Genomic DNA, 17,687 nt, shown 5'->3' with positions numbered 1-17,687 from the left:
TTTACCAGTCAAGATTACTACCTTTTCACACCACATGAGGATTAAATAAACTTTTGGATCAAAGGTACAAGAAAACCTTTCATGTGTGAGTAGAATACTGCCTATTACCTACTGTTATGAGTTTGTTCTTTTAAGTTCTCTTTAAAGGATACCTTGAATGATTCCAATTACCGAATGAAGCCGTAGTCATGTCTCCTCTGATTGACACATATACTTTCCCTTTTTTTTTTTCAGCAATATTTATATGAATTAGTATTAAGCATTAGGTGCTGTAATAAGGTTTCTGCCTTCTTCCTTCAGCTCAGTGTCAAATAAATACAAAAAATACTGCCCCTGAAATTATTTCTTGTGACATAAGCAAGTCTCAACTGTCTCAATATTTCCCAAGTCTCAATATTTTTCAAACTGACAAAAGAAGATTCTTTCCTTGGAAAATTGGCCACCTGAGGCAATCTTTTCATTCCAAAAAAGTCTTACCTTCTGGCTGAAGTTCTAAATTAATCAACAAGAACCCTACAGGAGATAGGAATGCAGGCAGCTGATTGGAGGTTTTACATGAAAAAAGTGTTACAGCCTAATTTTTCTGAAGTCCAGATCCTCTAATGTTAAAACCAGTGGCAATCTTCCAATTAACTGGAAGCCTAAATCATGTAAGTAGGGAAAATGCCAACATTTATATGCATTTAGAAATATACTTCATTTTGAGGCCAGACAGAAAAGTTACCAATTACTGCAGTAGCAATTTCAATACTGATGAAAATCTTGGATGACTATGCAGTAAATAATTTAAAGCATGTATTATATGACAAGAATATGTAAGAGTAAAAAAGATTTTTTTTTCCCACACATTTCTTAGAACCTAGATCTAAGGAGACAGAAGTTATTTCAAATGCATCACTGGCCTACTGAAAATGGAAGGCAGATAAAAACATTCAAAGACAGCTGCACCTCAAATCCAGTGTTCAGTTCTAGGCCTCCCACAAGAAGACATTGAGGTGTTGAGTGAGTCCAGAGAAGTGAATGGAGTTGATGAGGAGCAGTTCAGGGGCTGGGGGGCTCAGTCTGGAGAAAAGGAGGCTTAGGTAGAACCTTGTTGCTCTCTACAATGACCAGAGAGGAGGGTGCAGCCAGGGTGGGGCAGCTCTTGTCCTAAAAAACAAGCAACAGGACAGTAGGAAATAGTCTCAAGTTGCACCAGGGGAGGTTTAGTTTGGGTATTAGGGGAAATTCCTTCCTGTTAAGGGTTTTCAAGCACTGGAACAGGCTGCCCAGGGCTATGGTGGCATTAACGATTCCTGGAGCTATTTAAAGACCTGTAGATGTGGCACTCAGGGACATGGTTTAGTGTGGATTTGGCAGTGGGTTAATGGTTGGACACACAATGATCTTGGACCTAAATGACTCTGTGTTTCTAGAACTGGGTATTCCAGCCTTCTAAAAGCCTCTCTGAAATATTACTACAACCATGAAGCACTTAAGTCATCTCTGAAACATGACTGTGTCTCAAAATTGGATTAATTGGAGCAAAATTGGATACAGATTGGAGCAGTCTTTAGAGATCATTGTATCCCACCTCTGCACCTGGGGGTGGTGAATAATTCTTTTTTTTTCTCTAGGTTTGCAGTTCTACTTCAAAAGTTATTAAACTGATAGGATGGCCATTATTTACATGAAGGTTTATCTACCATTTTTACTGAGACTCCCATCAGTATTTCTTGCTTCAATATTTTTTGCCAACTATCTCTTTCACAAGATTAATTCTGAAAAAAATATCAGCTAAATTTTGAAAGTCTCATAAAAAATAAAAATAGTTAAATTCTATAGAAAGCATCGTTATAGATGGATAGGTAAAAATCTTGCATAGTCAGTCACTTGGAGTTGTAGCTATTCTGGATATCCTCCAATTTTCATAAAAATTGGAAGATGTTCACCACAATTAACACTAAAAACTTAAAACCACTGAGATAAGGCAGAAACAAATTAATTTGCATTTAATACATTCTTTTTTTCTCCTCTCATCCACTTAGCTTAAAAAGTTAGCATTCCACCACTCAACATTCCAGTGCACAATAACATTCTCTCTCCCCTTCTGCTTTTATCCATTTGCAGACTATAGTTCACACCATTAAGCTCTATCCTGCAACATTCCTAGCCTGAAATAAGACTTCTAAAGGCATCCCAGTATCTCAAGCTTTTTTTGACCATTTTTTGACTTCCTGAAAAATCAGCTAATGTAAAACACTACAGCAAATTGTGGTTTGCTCCATTTTCTCATAGGGTTCAGGCTGTCAGTGCTGTTCTCAATGTTCTTGCATGTTTTAGCACTTCTGCCTCATCACAGAAAGAACAGCCCATGAGGAGCTTCAGAAGGGGAGAGTCTAACAAAATGTCAAAACTGAATGCAACAGTAATCCTACCAGAAATCATAGTCAGTACTTACACCATAATATATAACAAAGCTTGAAAGATGCTTAATTTTTTTAAACTAAAATTAATAATAAAGGAACTTAACAGACAAAAGTTCTGCTTTTTCAGAGGGCTTCTCAAACTACAAAACTGCACCATCTACTTATTCACGCTGTGTAGGGCTGTTCAGTATCATAAAATACCACAGAACTTTAATTCAGGCCATGCTCAATTGGAATAAAGACTATTATTTTATTCTTTCAGCACTCTCATCTGAATTTCATCTAACCTTATGAGCATGAAAGTGTTACACACACAGCCTCAAGCTCCTGCTTCCTACCTTCACTGCAGCCTCGACTGATCACAGCATATTGCTAAGACATCTCATCAGCCTCCTTAGCTGAGCAGAAACACATTGCATTGCTACCTACAGAGATTTGAGGCCAGCACACCATCTTCTTCCACATCTTTGCTTTTTCTGACACTGGAACTACACTCCTGCTGTTCTTGTAGCACTGCTCCTCTGAGGTTTTTGATTTATTTCTCCAGCCTTTCCCTGATATATTATGGTGAATTCTTTCTGTCCTTCCACTCTCCACAGAACTTAAAGCACTGCGCAAGGCTCTCCTCCTCCTCTTAAAGAGAAACTCCCCCTCTTTTTACTCCAGGCCAATTTCTTGATAAGTGATACCAAGCATATGCAGGGTGAAACTACTTGTCTCCTAAAAATGGATGCAATGTGGTTAGTTAATTTCCTTACCTTCTCTTTTGTTTTCAACACAAGACAACTGATTCTGGGTTTTTCCCCCAAAAGTGATAGTCTTCTTTCCCCACTTCTTCTAACACGCTCTCTGTAGGTTTACATCAATGTCACTCTCTACTGCCAAACTCCCTAAGAGTAAGTTAAGAATGATGTGAGACAGAGTGCGTATTGAAATATTAGGGTAATGTTCCCTTGCTCCTTTCTAATATTAGGGCAAAAATATTCCCCTGCTCCACATTCCTTTTCAATGTGGAAAGGAAGCATTACACATTCTGTAGACCTGAAGGTAGTTTGATCTTTCCTGAGTGCTGTTGTGATGGAAGAGAAAAAAAAATTACCCGGGCAAAATCACTGGGAAAAAACCCATATAATCTGTCAGAAGGTTTTTGAAGACTTGGAAAGTTGGCATTATCTTCTGACTAAAACAATGTACTGTGAGACACAGGAAAAAAAAAGCAGTAAATCAAACATTATAGTGTTCTTCTAAGGATCTGTGTATCTGGCACATTTGTGCCACTCTTACAGTGTTCAGTGTAATCACCCATTATGGAAACTGATGTTCCAATTAAGAGATTACAGCAAACCATTCATGCAAAAAGTCATCCTCAGATTCATCAATAAACCCACACTTGCCAGTTCCAACAACATGCAAAGGTATGTGCATTTTACTGTTGGTTGCCAAGCTTGACATTGTCTTTAAAGCTATTAGCATTGTAATAAATCTACATTTTTCAGTTTTAATCAACATTTTTCCTACAACAGTTTAACAACTTATTTATACTTCTCTACTTTACTGTAGCTCTACTATAAAATTACTCTTATTCAAAGTATTTTTTCTAGTGTTTGCTGACTATATTCTCACTAAGGATGATCTTTTCCAACTGTGTCCATTTAGCATGTAATGCTCTAAAAGTGAAAATAACTAGCTTCAACCAGACCACACTACAGAACTTTTAAAAATTGATTATGTTGGAAAATTTGTTTCTGATTCCTTCATACCATTAAAACTTAGAAAAAACAAATTATCTATTATCAATTCCTTGCTTAGTCTGTATTACATGCAGTGTAAATAGTATTTCCCATGTTATGAGGGCTGCAAGTGTACGTGAGTTAAGCGAATACCATGACCCTGTCTGAGCACACTGACAAACAAATCACCAAAGATAAAATACCAACACATTTGTTATGTCTGAACTCAGCTATATAGCCATCAACCATTCTCTTTGTGTAGCCATACAATTATAGCACTGGACAATATCAGAAAGATGCACATAAGGTAAATGTGTGGCCCTTTTCCCAAAACAAAGGAACAGAGCTAAGCATCTATTTCACAGAAATCTAGGACCATGACTTTCAAGTTGTTTTTAAATGTTCCCTGGTCTACAGTTGTATTTTTTTTATGTCCTCTTTTTCTCCTACACAGCAAATGAATTCACAACAACAGCTGTTTATAATAGCCTTTTTATTTTTCAGCCAGAAATACAAATTAATTTCATATTTCAATAAACAGTAGTGTTTATTCCTTAAATAAACCCACTATCTCTTTGGCATTTGACTGTATTCTGTTTTTCAAACTGAAGACTAATAGAAGACTTTACTTTCAAGATCAATGTTAACTACATTAAATTTACACCAGTGCAGTTAACTTTGAAAAATACACATTGGTGGTTTTTTGTATTTTCTAAAAAAAACTAAAAAAGATAACCAAACTACAAAATGCTCAATAGTGGGCTACCTTCATTTAAACTGTAGACTGACTCTGCATAAGAACCCTTCATTTCCCAGAGCACATGCACTAACTAGTGCTTTCTAGTAATTCTGAGTGATAAACAAACAAAAAAAATCTTGACTCTATCAGAAACAACTGATCAAATATTTTATGCTTCAAAGCAATATGAAATTATTTTTAACTTCTGCAGAGGTCATCAGGAAAAAATCAACTTATCTACTGCTTCAGTACAAGACTGCATCTAAAAAATATACAGTATGAAAACTTTCATTTTTAAACTAAAGTAAAATAAAAACTAATTAAACAAAATGTTTTAAACACATCTAGGAATACAGCTGTCAAAACTTCATTTGATGTCATATTTGGATAAAAATTTATTAACAAAAGTAACCAGTGCATTATTCTGCTGTAAAATTCAAGATCATCTTTTTAACACTGACAAGAAATATTTCACTTTCACTCTTGTCAAGAAATAATCTGCCCTCCAGAGCTCGTGTTCAGTGCTTCAAGTAGACAAAATTTCCAAAACTATGCTGAAGTTGATACCTTCTGCTACTACAGATGAAAAGAAAATCACAAATTAAAATCAAAAACATTACCAACATACCAGTACAGACATTCCATTTTCTGTCTCTAGACAATGTAAAAACAAAATCTAACAAAAAAACCCCAAAAACCAACCAAACAAAAAAATCACTTTGCTTCTTGAAAGATTTGCTTTAAATAACTTAAAGATTTATTGTGAACATGTTTTATAGAATAAAAATGACAAAGCAATTACTTCAATGCAGAAACTAAAAAACCAGTTTTGATAGGATTAAAGTAGCAAACATTTCTTTTACGAATAAATCTCACCCACATCACTAGTACAAGCGCAGTCTCAAAATGTATGAATTGGATTGTTTAAATAGCAAGTGGTTCATCCAGTCAAGCTCACTTTCTTCTCCATGCTGTAAGAAAACCACAAACATTTTACTACAGAAACAAAAAGTAAACCAAAAAAACCTCCTTGGGTACTAATCCACGAGCAGTTTCTAATATCATGCCAAAATTAGCAACAACCAAGCAGACACCACATATTTTTCAGTGTTGAATTACTGTAAACACTAGATGTAGCAGTACAGAAAAAAAAATCCCAAAAATCAAAAGCTTTTTTTTTGTTAAAATGTGTCCAAAGAAATATCCACTAGTTGCAGTCAAATCTGCATCAGAAGCTGCTGAATCAGGAAAGATTTCACTCTCCAAGTATTTGCAGAACGCTTCATTGCCAAGACTGTATTCAAATAAATTACTTCCTGGTAACACTGAGCTGATAAAACCACCTACAATGTGGACAGTCACATACACACTTCAACAGTGGATTTCTGCGGCAAGAGACAAAAGATCAGAAACCATTTCTAAATTTGAGATGATAGCTCATGTGCTATTCCTTGCAAACATACGATCCCCTCTAAGAGTAAGGTGTTGGAGCTGGTATTGTAGCACTTCTGTGTCAGCAGGTTCCTTAATGCTCATTTTGTCTAAATTGAGGTAGTCTAGGGATTTTGAATGAGCCCTTTTACCTTTCAAAAGGCAGAGAGGCAGGGGACCATGAAGTGCTTTGTAAGGTTCATATGGTAAAGCTTTATTGTATTTATCCCCAGAGCTGGGCATCCGTCTCCTCCTCCTTCCATTTACTGCTGGGATCTCATAGGGCTGGTAGTACTTACTTCTAGTTTTGTACAAACGCGAGGAACGTGAAAGTCCCGAATCAAGATGTTTGGAGCCCAAGTTACGACCAGATTCTCCTTTATTCTCTTCACTTCCAATATACTTATGGGCTAATTTTAGCAGTTCCTTTCCAGTTGTGAAGCCAACCAGGTAGTTAGAATCCATGTGAAGGATCTGATATCCTGCAACTGTCCGCCTCAATGGTGAGCAGGGGGTGCTGGAACAGCGTGGCTTTTCTGCTTCCATCCTGGCTGCAGAACTCAACTCTGCAAGAGGCACAGAGAGGGTGGAGAGGGCAGTTCTGGACTCTCCAGTCACATCAACTTCCATTTTAAACACAAAGCTTTGCTCCTAAAAATAAAACAGAGCTTGATCAGAAAATGCAATACAAGGGGATGAAAGAGGACCACAGGAAAGGAATTTTTATCACCCAGAAGTCATAACCAGTAAATCCCTATTCAGCCTGGTCTTAGCTCTGCATGGTGTCACGTAACAGACCTATCACTGACATCTGTCTTTCAAAATTATCTTGGGTGGGTTTTTTCAATAAAAGATACCATAAAGATACTGCTATTTCTAAATAGCTAAAAATATATTAATACTATCATACATAAAAATGGAGCATCTTTCTGGATCATTTTTTCAGCCTTTTGATGCATTTGATTCTTTGTAGTCCCTCACCTCTTGGAGCATCTACATCCATTAGCAGATCCACAGCACCTTCCCCAGTCTTTACTTCGTAATTTGTCTACTGACAATATTATTAAACAAAGCTTTCAAAAAACACGCCTAAAAAGTATGAGCTCATTCAGATATGACCTGGATCACACCTGATCTGAGTGTACCTGATCTGATGCTTTCATCTTCCATATGTGCAGACAGCTTGCTCTAAATTCACAGAATGGCATCCTAGCCATTCCACACCTGTCTGATTAGGTCATCAGCAGTCTTCACATCCTCCCCAGGAAAACTGACCTATCATCTTATTCACAACTAATCAAACACACACTCGTTTATTCTAATAGGATTCTAATGTATTTCTAACAAAGTATACTGTGTTTAATGAATATAGCATTAGATTCTTATAAGCATCTTAAGAATAAACAATATTTATTTGTTTTTTTCCTATTTCTCTTGGAAACATTTTACCCTTCCCTCACTACTATTCCAAATACATTATTTGGTGCCTTTACAAACAAAAGCACTCACTGCAAGTTATTATCACCTCTAACATGAAAAGATATGGTCACCATCACAGCAAGTATACACCAGCAGATGCTGGAACACCAGAAGGCCTCCTTTTCATTTCTATTGTCAGCATCATCTGAACCATTTCACCCACACAGCTACTTCACAAAACAGGTCACATTTGTGACCTGCTTTCTTCATTTCCTGCAAATCCATGCTTTCTTCATTGTCAGACTCACCTTTGCTCTAAAGGTCAGCTACTGTAGTCAATATACTTCACCAAAAAAAATCAACATAACTATGTCACGTTTAAAGGCAACAAAGGAAGGAAAGTTAGCATCCAAGTGTTAAGCTGAATGAATACTAAAATTCATTATATGTGATCATAAACTACATCCAAAAGCTCAATAATATTTCACAAATAAGCCTGACTTTAAACACACTTCCAGGAGTTTGCAAACTTTTGAAGCTACTACTTGATGCCATTTTCAGGCTTGGAACGTCACAGGCCAAGTAGCAACGACGCAACAAACAAGGAAATACTTTATTCCATCTTCTGTAATTAAGACACCCCCCAAAATCCCATTAAGACCAATCTCCATTAATTTGTTTTAAATTAGAGAGGGAGCTGTGCACAATTATCACTTGGCAAAAGAAAATACTAGCCTTATGCAAAATATAAGATAACCTTGTATCTGTGAAGGGACTGGGAAGGAGTAATTCAAATAATGTTCTGTCAGAGAGTGGAAATCTGTTTCAAGACCTCTTGGGTGCTTGGAATATGTAGTAAGGGGTGGGTGAGGCCTTGCTCTGGTGAGGTGGTGCCCTGCCCCAGCCCCTCAGTGTCTGTCACAAATGGCACAATGGAGGCAGCCCCCCAGTGTTGCCTAACACAGCCCCCTAAATGGCTGAGCAACTGAAAGACCCACCTGGTAGGAAGGGTTTTTAAGAAGACTAATCATGACGCAAGCATGTTGCTCTTTAACTCTACCTTCATCTTGGAGCTTTACACCACTGGAACCCTGAAGGCAGTAGTTATGTCTGTTTTTCTACATCTTTCCCCCTTTTGCCTTCTAACTTTCTTTTCACAGAAGATAATGCCAAATGGGTTTAAACATTTTCTATGTTCAGTGGGCTATGTCTGTGCTGTGGTGTTTGATGTTGTACTAAATCTTTTGACAAAGTTCCTCATCCTCGATAATTCACTAGTAAACTTTGTGATTTTTTACCTCTTGAAGACATCTGGTTGGTATTTCTCCTTTGCACCTATCCAGACCAAAAGAATCTTGGTTTTACCCTGGATTTAAGTGACTGGGGTCTGACGTTCCTATCTCTCCTTCCCTGCTTAGTCCCCAGTTAACCTGCTGGTCCCTATGCTAATAAATTAGGAGTAAACAAAATGCCCACAGTTCTGCTAAAGAGGATTTTATTTGCCATTAACAGACTTATATTATGGAGAGACTATTTTAATGTTCCTTTACTCTTAAATGGTCTCTTTTCATTCTCAGTTGTGGTATACTGAGAATTCTTCATTACCAGTTTTGCGTACCATAACTTTTGCAGATATACTTCATCCAATGAGCTGTTAAGCATTCTGGGGTTGGACTAGATGGTCTGGGATTGGACTAAATGGTCTCCAGAAATCCCTTCCACCCCTAACAATTCTGTGAATCAATCAAAACAAGTAAAACAGTCAAATAAAGAATTAAAATACTGAAGCAAACCAGACACCAAACTGCAGAAAGTCCACACAACTAAATAATGCTTCCCGTGACATTGAATTGAATTCAATATATGTTTATGCAGTCAATTACCAGTTTTAGAATAGCAGAAGCAGTTGTTTCCTACTTTAACACCATATCCAGCAGTGAAACAGTAAATTTGATGAGGCATCAGCTGCTGAGACAAAGATATTAATGACAATTTCTGAAGTTGAAATTATGTACCACCAGGAACCACAATTACTGGAGGCACAGCACACAGAAATTCTGCATTACAATTTTCAGCTATCCTGTGATTTTAGGCAAGAAACCCAAGTATCTGTTCTTGCTCTTAATTCCCAAGTTTTACCCTGCAGTTTGGAAATCTCTCCTGGAACCTTTCAGAAAGACTCAATTTGTTCTGTTAAAAGAAACTGAAATGATGCTAGAAAACGTATAAATAAAATGGACATACTGCAAGGCTGAAAATGAATCATATTACCTAGTCACATATAAACAGCAAAACCAACAAAACAAAAAAATAAACAAACACGCCCAGAAAAAACAAATCACTTGTCACAGCAGTATGTGCCCTACAGAAGAGGAAGGAGGAAGATTGTCTTCATGCACTTTTGGTGTTTAAAATCTGAAAGTAACACAAAGGCTGCTCTTCTCAGAACCCAACTTTTAAAGTTAATTTATTTTGTTTTAAACATGGGCATGTGCTCTGGCAACCAAGAGCAATCAACTTGGAAAAGTAACTATGCAGAAGGGAAGGAGTCAGCAGTTCACTGCACAATAATTACCCTCACTGTAAAACAGTACAAAGGAAAATCAGAGCAGAAAGTCCTCAAGACAGCAAGGTCCAGCCTAAGTACTTAAGGTTCTGAAACTGCAGAACTCCCATTCTGTGCTGCAGTGTGAAGAACAGTATCAAAATCAATAAATCTGTCAAACATTTGAAAGCAACAGCAGCATCAGAAACTGGTGCCACAAACATCAAAAACTAAAGGGACTGAGCTAGAGACTGCTAGCCAGTGACAGGAATGACTGGCCAGCTCCATAAGCAAAGGACCAAAACTCAGCATGTAGGTGTTCAGCTCTTCTTTCCCAAGACTTTTAAGCCAGTTATTCAAGCTGCCATATGGCTTCAAAGTGATTTGTATCCTTATCTGGGAAAAAAGCCAAAAAAAACCACAAAGACATTATCTAGAAAACTCCTATTAAAAAATAGAAAATAATTTGAGCTTCACAGTGAGCGTCTGTACCATCACCTATAAACAGATAGTTAAAACTTTTTGACAATATTTTTAGGACATTTCTATGGTTATAAAGCATTTGATAACTTCTGTTATGTTCACTGCTGTTTACAAGTACAAGCTCATCAGTAATAACACTGGAAAAAACAGTACTTCAGTTTAAAAAGATTACTTCTTCAGATCACTGCTGGCTTGTCTTCTTGCCCCTCAAACAGAATGACGACAGAGTGATGCCAATTCAAGACAATTTATAATTGAAGATTATTATTTAATCTAAGCAAGGAGACTAAGAACAAGATGGCATATCCTTTGCTGCTGGTCCACATATTAAAAACATATGCAAAGTATATGAACGTAGTAAGCATTAATTCTTACCAAGAGAATTAATTTGACAAATACCTACCAGAATGGCCTTCAGAATAAAATTCAATGAGATTTTACAAGATTTTATCAATTCTCTGTATATTTAAAGCAAGCTCTGCATATGAAGTAACCAGACCCAATCCATATAAACACTAAGAAAATTGTCTAAAACACAGAGCAGAGAAATAATTAAGATAAATACTAGATTAACTATTAAAAATCCCTGTATGACCTCAAAGAATACATTAATATTCTTGAGATATTTCTTTCAGTGTAAAACCATCAAAATTCCCACATTTTGCAAATATATTTTCCAGTTATTGAATCTTCCACAAAGTTGTCAGATATTATTCATATCCTTTTCATAACATGGGACAAATGAAAAACACATATGCATGACACACTAGGGCCTGATATCACAATATATGCATTGTAAATCATTTATTGTTGAAATGACTTCTTGCCATGTGCTTCACTGCACTCAAAATCTTGTGTTAAGTTTTTTTTTCTCTGATAAAGTGTTATTTCTCCTGTTACATGCATTACTTACTGTCTTTTTGAGGAAAGAAATGTGACTTATACAATACAAACTTTAATTATTCAGTATTTGAAAACAAAAAGAAAGATGAAGAGCATTTTTCCTTGATAACATTTATGCTTTGTAGAAAGTCCACATTATTTTAGAACTACTGTAAGTTACTCCTAACAAAGTATCTGGTTCTCTGTAATTTCACATTTCTATTGTTACTTATCTCCTCAGCTAGAATCTGAAGTGATTTTACAACACACCTCTTTCTTTTCCTTTTAGATAAGCATTAAATTTCTGTCCATTCAGTAAATGTTTTCTTCTTCAGAACTGATTCTTCCTCCAAGATGCCAAGCCTGCAGGCAATACTTTTTAGTTAAGAATCACTAAGATATGTCACATTGATAAAATTATAGTAATTGCAACAAGAAAAAGCAGAATGGAGATGGCAGTGTTGATATCTGTAGAAGAGTCAAACATACCGTATAGAGATATCAAGCCAGTTTTGACACTTTCCCTTCTCTGTGCTGCCATTACTTGACATATAAATTGCACTTAAAAGACAAAATGTTGCTTACTCCTGTTAGACATCTGGAGTAAGTGAAATAGCCCAGCATGTGTGAAGCCAGGACATCTTTAATTATTTCAACTGTCTCTTTGTGAAGAGTGAAAGATAAGGTCTACATCACTTCCTTTGCAGTCTGAAGGGGAAAAAAAAGTTTGCTGTTCCTTACAAGAAATTCCATACTCCTCTAAGCTAAAGAGAATGGAGGCAATATGAAAAAATTGTTGCACCACATAAGAAAACATTCAGATGGAGTAACAAACAACTAAGCATAGGACAGATTTACTTCCTCAAAATTACATGCAAGAAAACAAAATTATGCATAAAACATACACTATAATCCTACAGACCTTAAGAAAACATGAATTGATATTACTGAGTTAATAAAGCCAGTGCAGTAATTTCAGAATGTAATGTAAAACAACAGCCTACAAAACAACTAGTAAAGTGTGTGTGTATTGGGGGGGGGGGGGGGGTTGTTCTTGTCAACAGGTGAAAAATTAAGCCATTCAGCTACCCAGTATGATTACATCAATTTCTACTAATATGCCCCTACTCCAAGTAGCAGGAACCAGTTTTTTAAAGTCTTGTAATTGACAGGTTTAAAAAGAAAACTATTATGATCCAGAAAACTACCTTGTAAAATTGAAGACTGTCAAAAGTGCACTACCAAGAAACTACAGCTAGCAACACAACTGACTACCTCAGACCAGGTCCCAGATCAGCATGACAGAGCACGCAATCTACAAAGAAAAGAGACACATGGAATGTAAAGAGTCTGACCAGACTAATGAATTTTGTATGAGCAGACTTAGCAAGCCGGGGAAGTGAAATAAAATGGTGGGAAAGAAGGCCATTTAACATCTCTCTGCCAAGCAACACTACACAAAAGTGTTTAACAGACCATAACTTCTCTAAAATATTTACAGCCTTCCACATGGACAATGAGACTCCCTTGTTGGATTCAATCACAGACAAATGCTTCCCCTTCACTTGGTCAGTAAAATGATGCTCCTGGCCAGCATACAGGTGGTTGTTTACTATGCTGACTCATCAAAAAATGAAACCATGAGATACATGCAAAGTAGCTGATGCATATTGTAACGCATATAATTTTTATTCTTTATTGGATTAGTATGTAAAATAATGTTTCCCTTATAATTTCATTTTTAGTTCTCTGTATTTTTGATCTTCCATCTTTTCATCAAATAAAATCTAAGTTTAATTTTTGTAGTTCTTACTTAGCCCACTTGGGAAGACACCAAACAACCTGAGTTGTCAACAAAAAAACTAAACCACCTTTTAAAAATAAGAGACAGAAACAAACAAACAAACAAAAGGAGAGTGCTTGAAGTATTCTAGTTTTCACTAAATAAATACTGATTTCTTTTCTTTAAGAACCAAAGAGACTATGGGTCTCCAATGTTTCTCTGTTAGAAAAGAAATTCAGGGTTGGGTAGTATTCTATACTTACAAGTTATTCTATACTTACAAGTTACATTATTTTGAAATGATCAGCCTAAATCATACAATACTCAGCTTTTGACTAGGAATTCAAGGAAGGAAACTTTAAAAATAGACTTAATCATAAATATTATGAAAAACACATTCAACCAATGCAATTTAGTTTTTTCAGTTTTTTTAATGGAAGCACTTTAAGTCACTTGTTCTCTGTCTTACCTTGCTACAATCTGCAGCAGATATTTAGATATTTGGTAGAAAGGTTTTGATGCCTTGAGAGGCTACCTAGAAAGAGAGGCTAGACAGTGTTAAAGGAATAAAGTAGGTATTTATTAAAAAGGCCTTCAAAGGATATACCTTGGGCAGTACAAGGGGCCCGACTCTGGCTACACCCAAAATGAGCAATTGGGGATGACGTCTCACACTTTTATACGTTTTGTTCCATTTACATATTGGGGTTAATTGTCCAATTACAGCTTCAGGTAATAAACTACGATCCTCTGAGTTTGCTCTCCTCAATTTGCTGTTGTTAATACTTTTTGGGCCTGAAGCTGCAATGGTGTCCTTGGTTCTCAGTTTGGAAAAGGACTATTTTGTCTAACTAAACTGTGAAGAGAATTTGCTAACACTTTATATGAAGGTCAGAGTTATATACTAATGCAGTACAGAATCTGGATAATATGAAACTCAAACCTTAAGGCATCGGTTTCACGTTCACTTATACAATCCACATTGATAAAGGTCACTTTCTCAAGCTCATTAAAGTAATGTATATAAAGGCTTTAAAGTTCTGTTTTTTGCCTGCTTCTCAAACGCTCCTTCCTTACTTAAATGCTGCTTTAAAATGAGAGTAATGCAAGCATAGAGTAACAATTAATAAAAGCCCAACAGTACATACAGTCACAGTAAATTTCTATTAAACTTAGAACTAGTGTGAACAGAAATCTTCCTCCTGGAACACTCAGTTCTGATTCATCTGACTTGGCAATACCAGACCTCATTTGCATATGATTATACATTGCTGGTGGCCAAGCCAGCAGCATAAGGCTGATCAAAAACAAGAATGTACAGAAAGCTACCCTATAATGTCAGTACTCTTACGCAAGAGCTTAATTTCAGTGATTGCACTGCCACTGCCTCATTTCCCTCTGCTTCAAAGCCACTGTGAGAACCATGCTCCTCTATCTTCATTATCAACAAATGCTCTTCCTCAAGGGAGAAAAGAGACAACTGAAGCAAGCACACCCCATTAGCCGGAATATGGTTCAAAATATACCAACAGCAGGAGGGTGGTGGGAGAAGCAGCTTTCTGCATGCAGCTATACAAGCAAACATGTATGACATCCTGGCCCACTTTAGAAAACACAGTAACAGAGACATGTTTATAAGAAGCATTTGTTAGCGTTCATAATTTCTTTTTTTCTTTGTAATACAGAATACATTTATGCTAGGCAAAATATATATAAACCAGGATATAAGTAATATATACAGAGACTTAAGATCTGAGATTGTTTTCCTACATTCTGCATACCACTCAAAACAGCACTTCAGATGTTCGAAGACACTTTTCCAGTAAATGTGCAGAGACAGAACTGGAAAAACATGCCTGCTAATGAACCAAAGCACCTTAGCAAGTTTAGTGCTCTGAAGTAACACTTTAATACACCTTTGAGTGCACAAGTGCAGTCTGTGAGCTTCCGAGGCCATACAGTAAATATTAAGACAAAACTCTTGTCTACTCTTCACTAAGCAAAATTTTTTACAAAGTTGTACAAAAGTTACCCACAGAAAACTGTGCCCTAGTGCACATTGTCATTGTCAGATTCAATAGTAAGATCATATTCACGTTTATCACTTGTTTGAGTATGGGGCTGCCAGTGTGCTTTAAACTGAAACTGAGGAGACGGTTATGCATACTAAATGCATACTTACACTAATACTAGACATAGCTGAAAAAGAGTAAGTTCTGGGCTTTTCCACCACTTACACTGTCACCCATCGAGTGACACGGAGAGAGCTCAGGAGCAGCCTCAGCGCAGCCTGCAGGCCCCGCATGGCAACTCCCCGGTTTCCCTATACACATGGGAATTACCACCAAGCATCCTGCTCTCCTAGGGCTGCCGGGCTGCCTTGCTCCCCGCTACCGGCTCAGTCCCGCAGCAGTCGGGGCCGCAGGGCGGGCTCCGGGGCCTGCAAGAGCGCAGTGCCGCTGCTCTCACCACGCGACCTGCCGCTGCCCGGGCACGGCTCACCCGGCCCCTAGTCCGCGTGCCACACTGCCGCCGGGAGCGGGCAAAGGAGCCGGCGCCTTCCGGAGGTGCAATCCGCACGGCTCCGTAGGCCTCCCCGCTGGCGGCACCACCGCCCACCCAAGGAGACTCCCGGCCTACGGCTCCTCCCTGGGCCCACCCAGCTCCAGGAACCGAGGGCAGGGCCAGAGGCCGTGGAGCCTGGGGTCAGATCCCCGTCGCTCTTACCTGCGGCCCAGCGCGGCGGGGTCCGCGCGGCAGCAGCTGCCCGGTTCCCCCGGCCTGCCCGGCGCCGGGCTGAGGGCGGAGCGTGGCGGCGGCTCCGTGCGGTACATCCAGGCCATTCCGAGCTCCGCCTCCCTCCCCGGCGTGAGCCTCGGTGTTTTCCAGCTGTCCTCAGGGTGGTTTAATAAGCGTTAGTCCCCCATACCATTCTTGCGTTGTATATACCTGTAAGAATGGATCAAGGAACCATCTCTTGGTGACTTTCTCATCGCGAGCATACCTCCTACTTCTGTAGTATTTCCAAACAGCCTACAAAGTTTGAACGCCGACTAGATAACAAACCTTTAGTAATGGCTTTTGCCAACAACCAATTAGATACTATTTCCCTATAGCATTTTGCTGTACAGGCAAATTACTGCTATTACTGCACACGCTATTACTGCAGCAAACCTTGCAAACAATTGCTTAACTTGGCTTTTGCAAGTGAAATAAAAGGGAAGGGGAAGAAAAAGTTTGATGTCATAGTCCTGGTTTTCCCCTTTAATAATAGTTACGAGCTCTACCACACAGCTCTTAAACCCCTAGGGGTGGACTTAAAACTAGATTTTGTTTCTGAAAATGAGTGTTTAAAGACTCAAACACACAGCTGAAGTTTATTAGTCTGATTGGGAAGGCATGGATGACCTCCATACCAAGGCCACATTCTGTTCTCCCTCTAGTCCCAATAATCCTGCCAAGAAAGTTGCAGGTACTCTGGTCTTGAATTGCACTGAAGGGTGTTGGCATTCCATATGCACCCAGACTAACCACTATGCACCCAAATGCTCCTGGAATTTGTGTTCCTTGGAATTCTCAGCTAGAATAAACAACAGATAAATAAACCCCAATGTTTTTATAAGGAATTTTAATTACAGGCTCTGCAAGTCCTTAAGAGTCATAGGGTTTGCAAGATCACAAAAGTGCTCTAAAAACTAAATTTGTAAATTTAGCACACAACATGGGGAGTGTATCTGGTCAATCAGCAGTCTAAAAAAAGGAACCTGGAGTGTAGTTCAGGGTGTTATGATGCTCCATGTTGCTCACAGTAGACAAACTCCTTTGGTTCATGTTGACACCTGCAATACTGGCCTGAGCGGGAATTTTCCTATAATGTCCCAAGGTATAAATGTTGCTGTAAGATCTTGTGAGTTAGTATATCACAACTTTCTTCCAACAAACTTCCTCCCAACAACTTCCTTCTCACTGTCAACTGAGTTTTCAGTCAGACTCTGAAATGGAGTTCCAAGGAGAAAAGGGCAGGCAGCAGTAGGATATTTTAGTATTTAATTAGCTGTAAAATTTATTAACATTTATCACATTGACAGAATTAACATGGTGCAAAACTTTTAAATTCCTAAGCACCAAAAGAAAAAAAGATCTTGAAGACTTAAACGTAGTATTCAAATTCAAAACCAAATATTTGAAAATGAACCTACATTTTTCTAAATCCCCATGATTTTCAAAATTTTGCGTTTTCAATGCAATCATGCTGTTAAGATTTTCT

The 17,687-nt window shown here is 37.9% G+C and overlaps 1 protein-coding gene across 2 annotated transcripts; it reads right to left on the bottom strand.

The window, feature by feature from the left end:
• Positions 1 to 4,616: 4,616 nt before the first annotated feature.
• On the bottom strand, positions 4,617 to 16,238 carry MACIR (macrophage immunometabolism regulator). 2 transcript variants are annotated; one of them, XM_036403859.2, is made up of 3 exons: positions 16,148 to 16,238; positions 6,608 to 6,959; positions 4,617 to 5,848 (listed from the first exon to the last, which is right to left on the bottom strand). In XM_036403859.2, exons 2-3 carry the CDS (start codon positions 6,936 to 6,938, stop codon positions 5,832 to 5,834), a joined length of 348 nt encoding a protein of 115 aa, XP_036259752.1. In that variant the 5' UTR covers positions 6,939 to 6,959; positions 16,148 to 16,238; the 3' UTR covers positions 4,617 to 5,831. The 2 variants fall into 2 exon arrangements, with proteins under 2 accessions (XP_036259752.1, XP_036259751.1); XM_036403858.2 differs by having other exon boundaries at positions 4,617 to 6,959.
• Positions 16,239 to 17,687: the final 1,449 nt, after the last annotated feature.

The sequence above is a fragment of the Molothrus ater genome (assembly GCF_012460135.2).
Source record: "Molothrus ater isolate BHLD 08-10-18 breed brown headed cowbird chromosome Z unlocalized genomic scaffold, BPBGC_Mater_1.1 matZ_random_MA35, whole genome shotgun sequence".
NCBI classification, from domain to species: domain Eukaryota; kingdom Metazoa; phylum Chordata; class Aves; order Passeriformes; family Icteridae; genus Molothrus; species Molothrus ater.
Note: the sequence above shows the minus strand (reverse complement) of the source record. Positions and strands in the feature narration are given on the sequence as shown.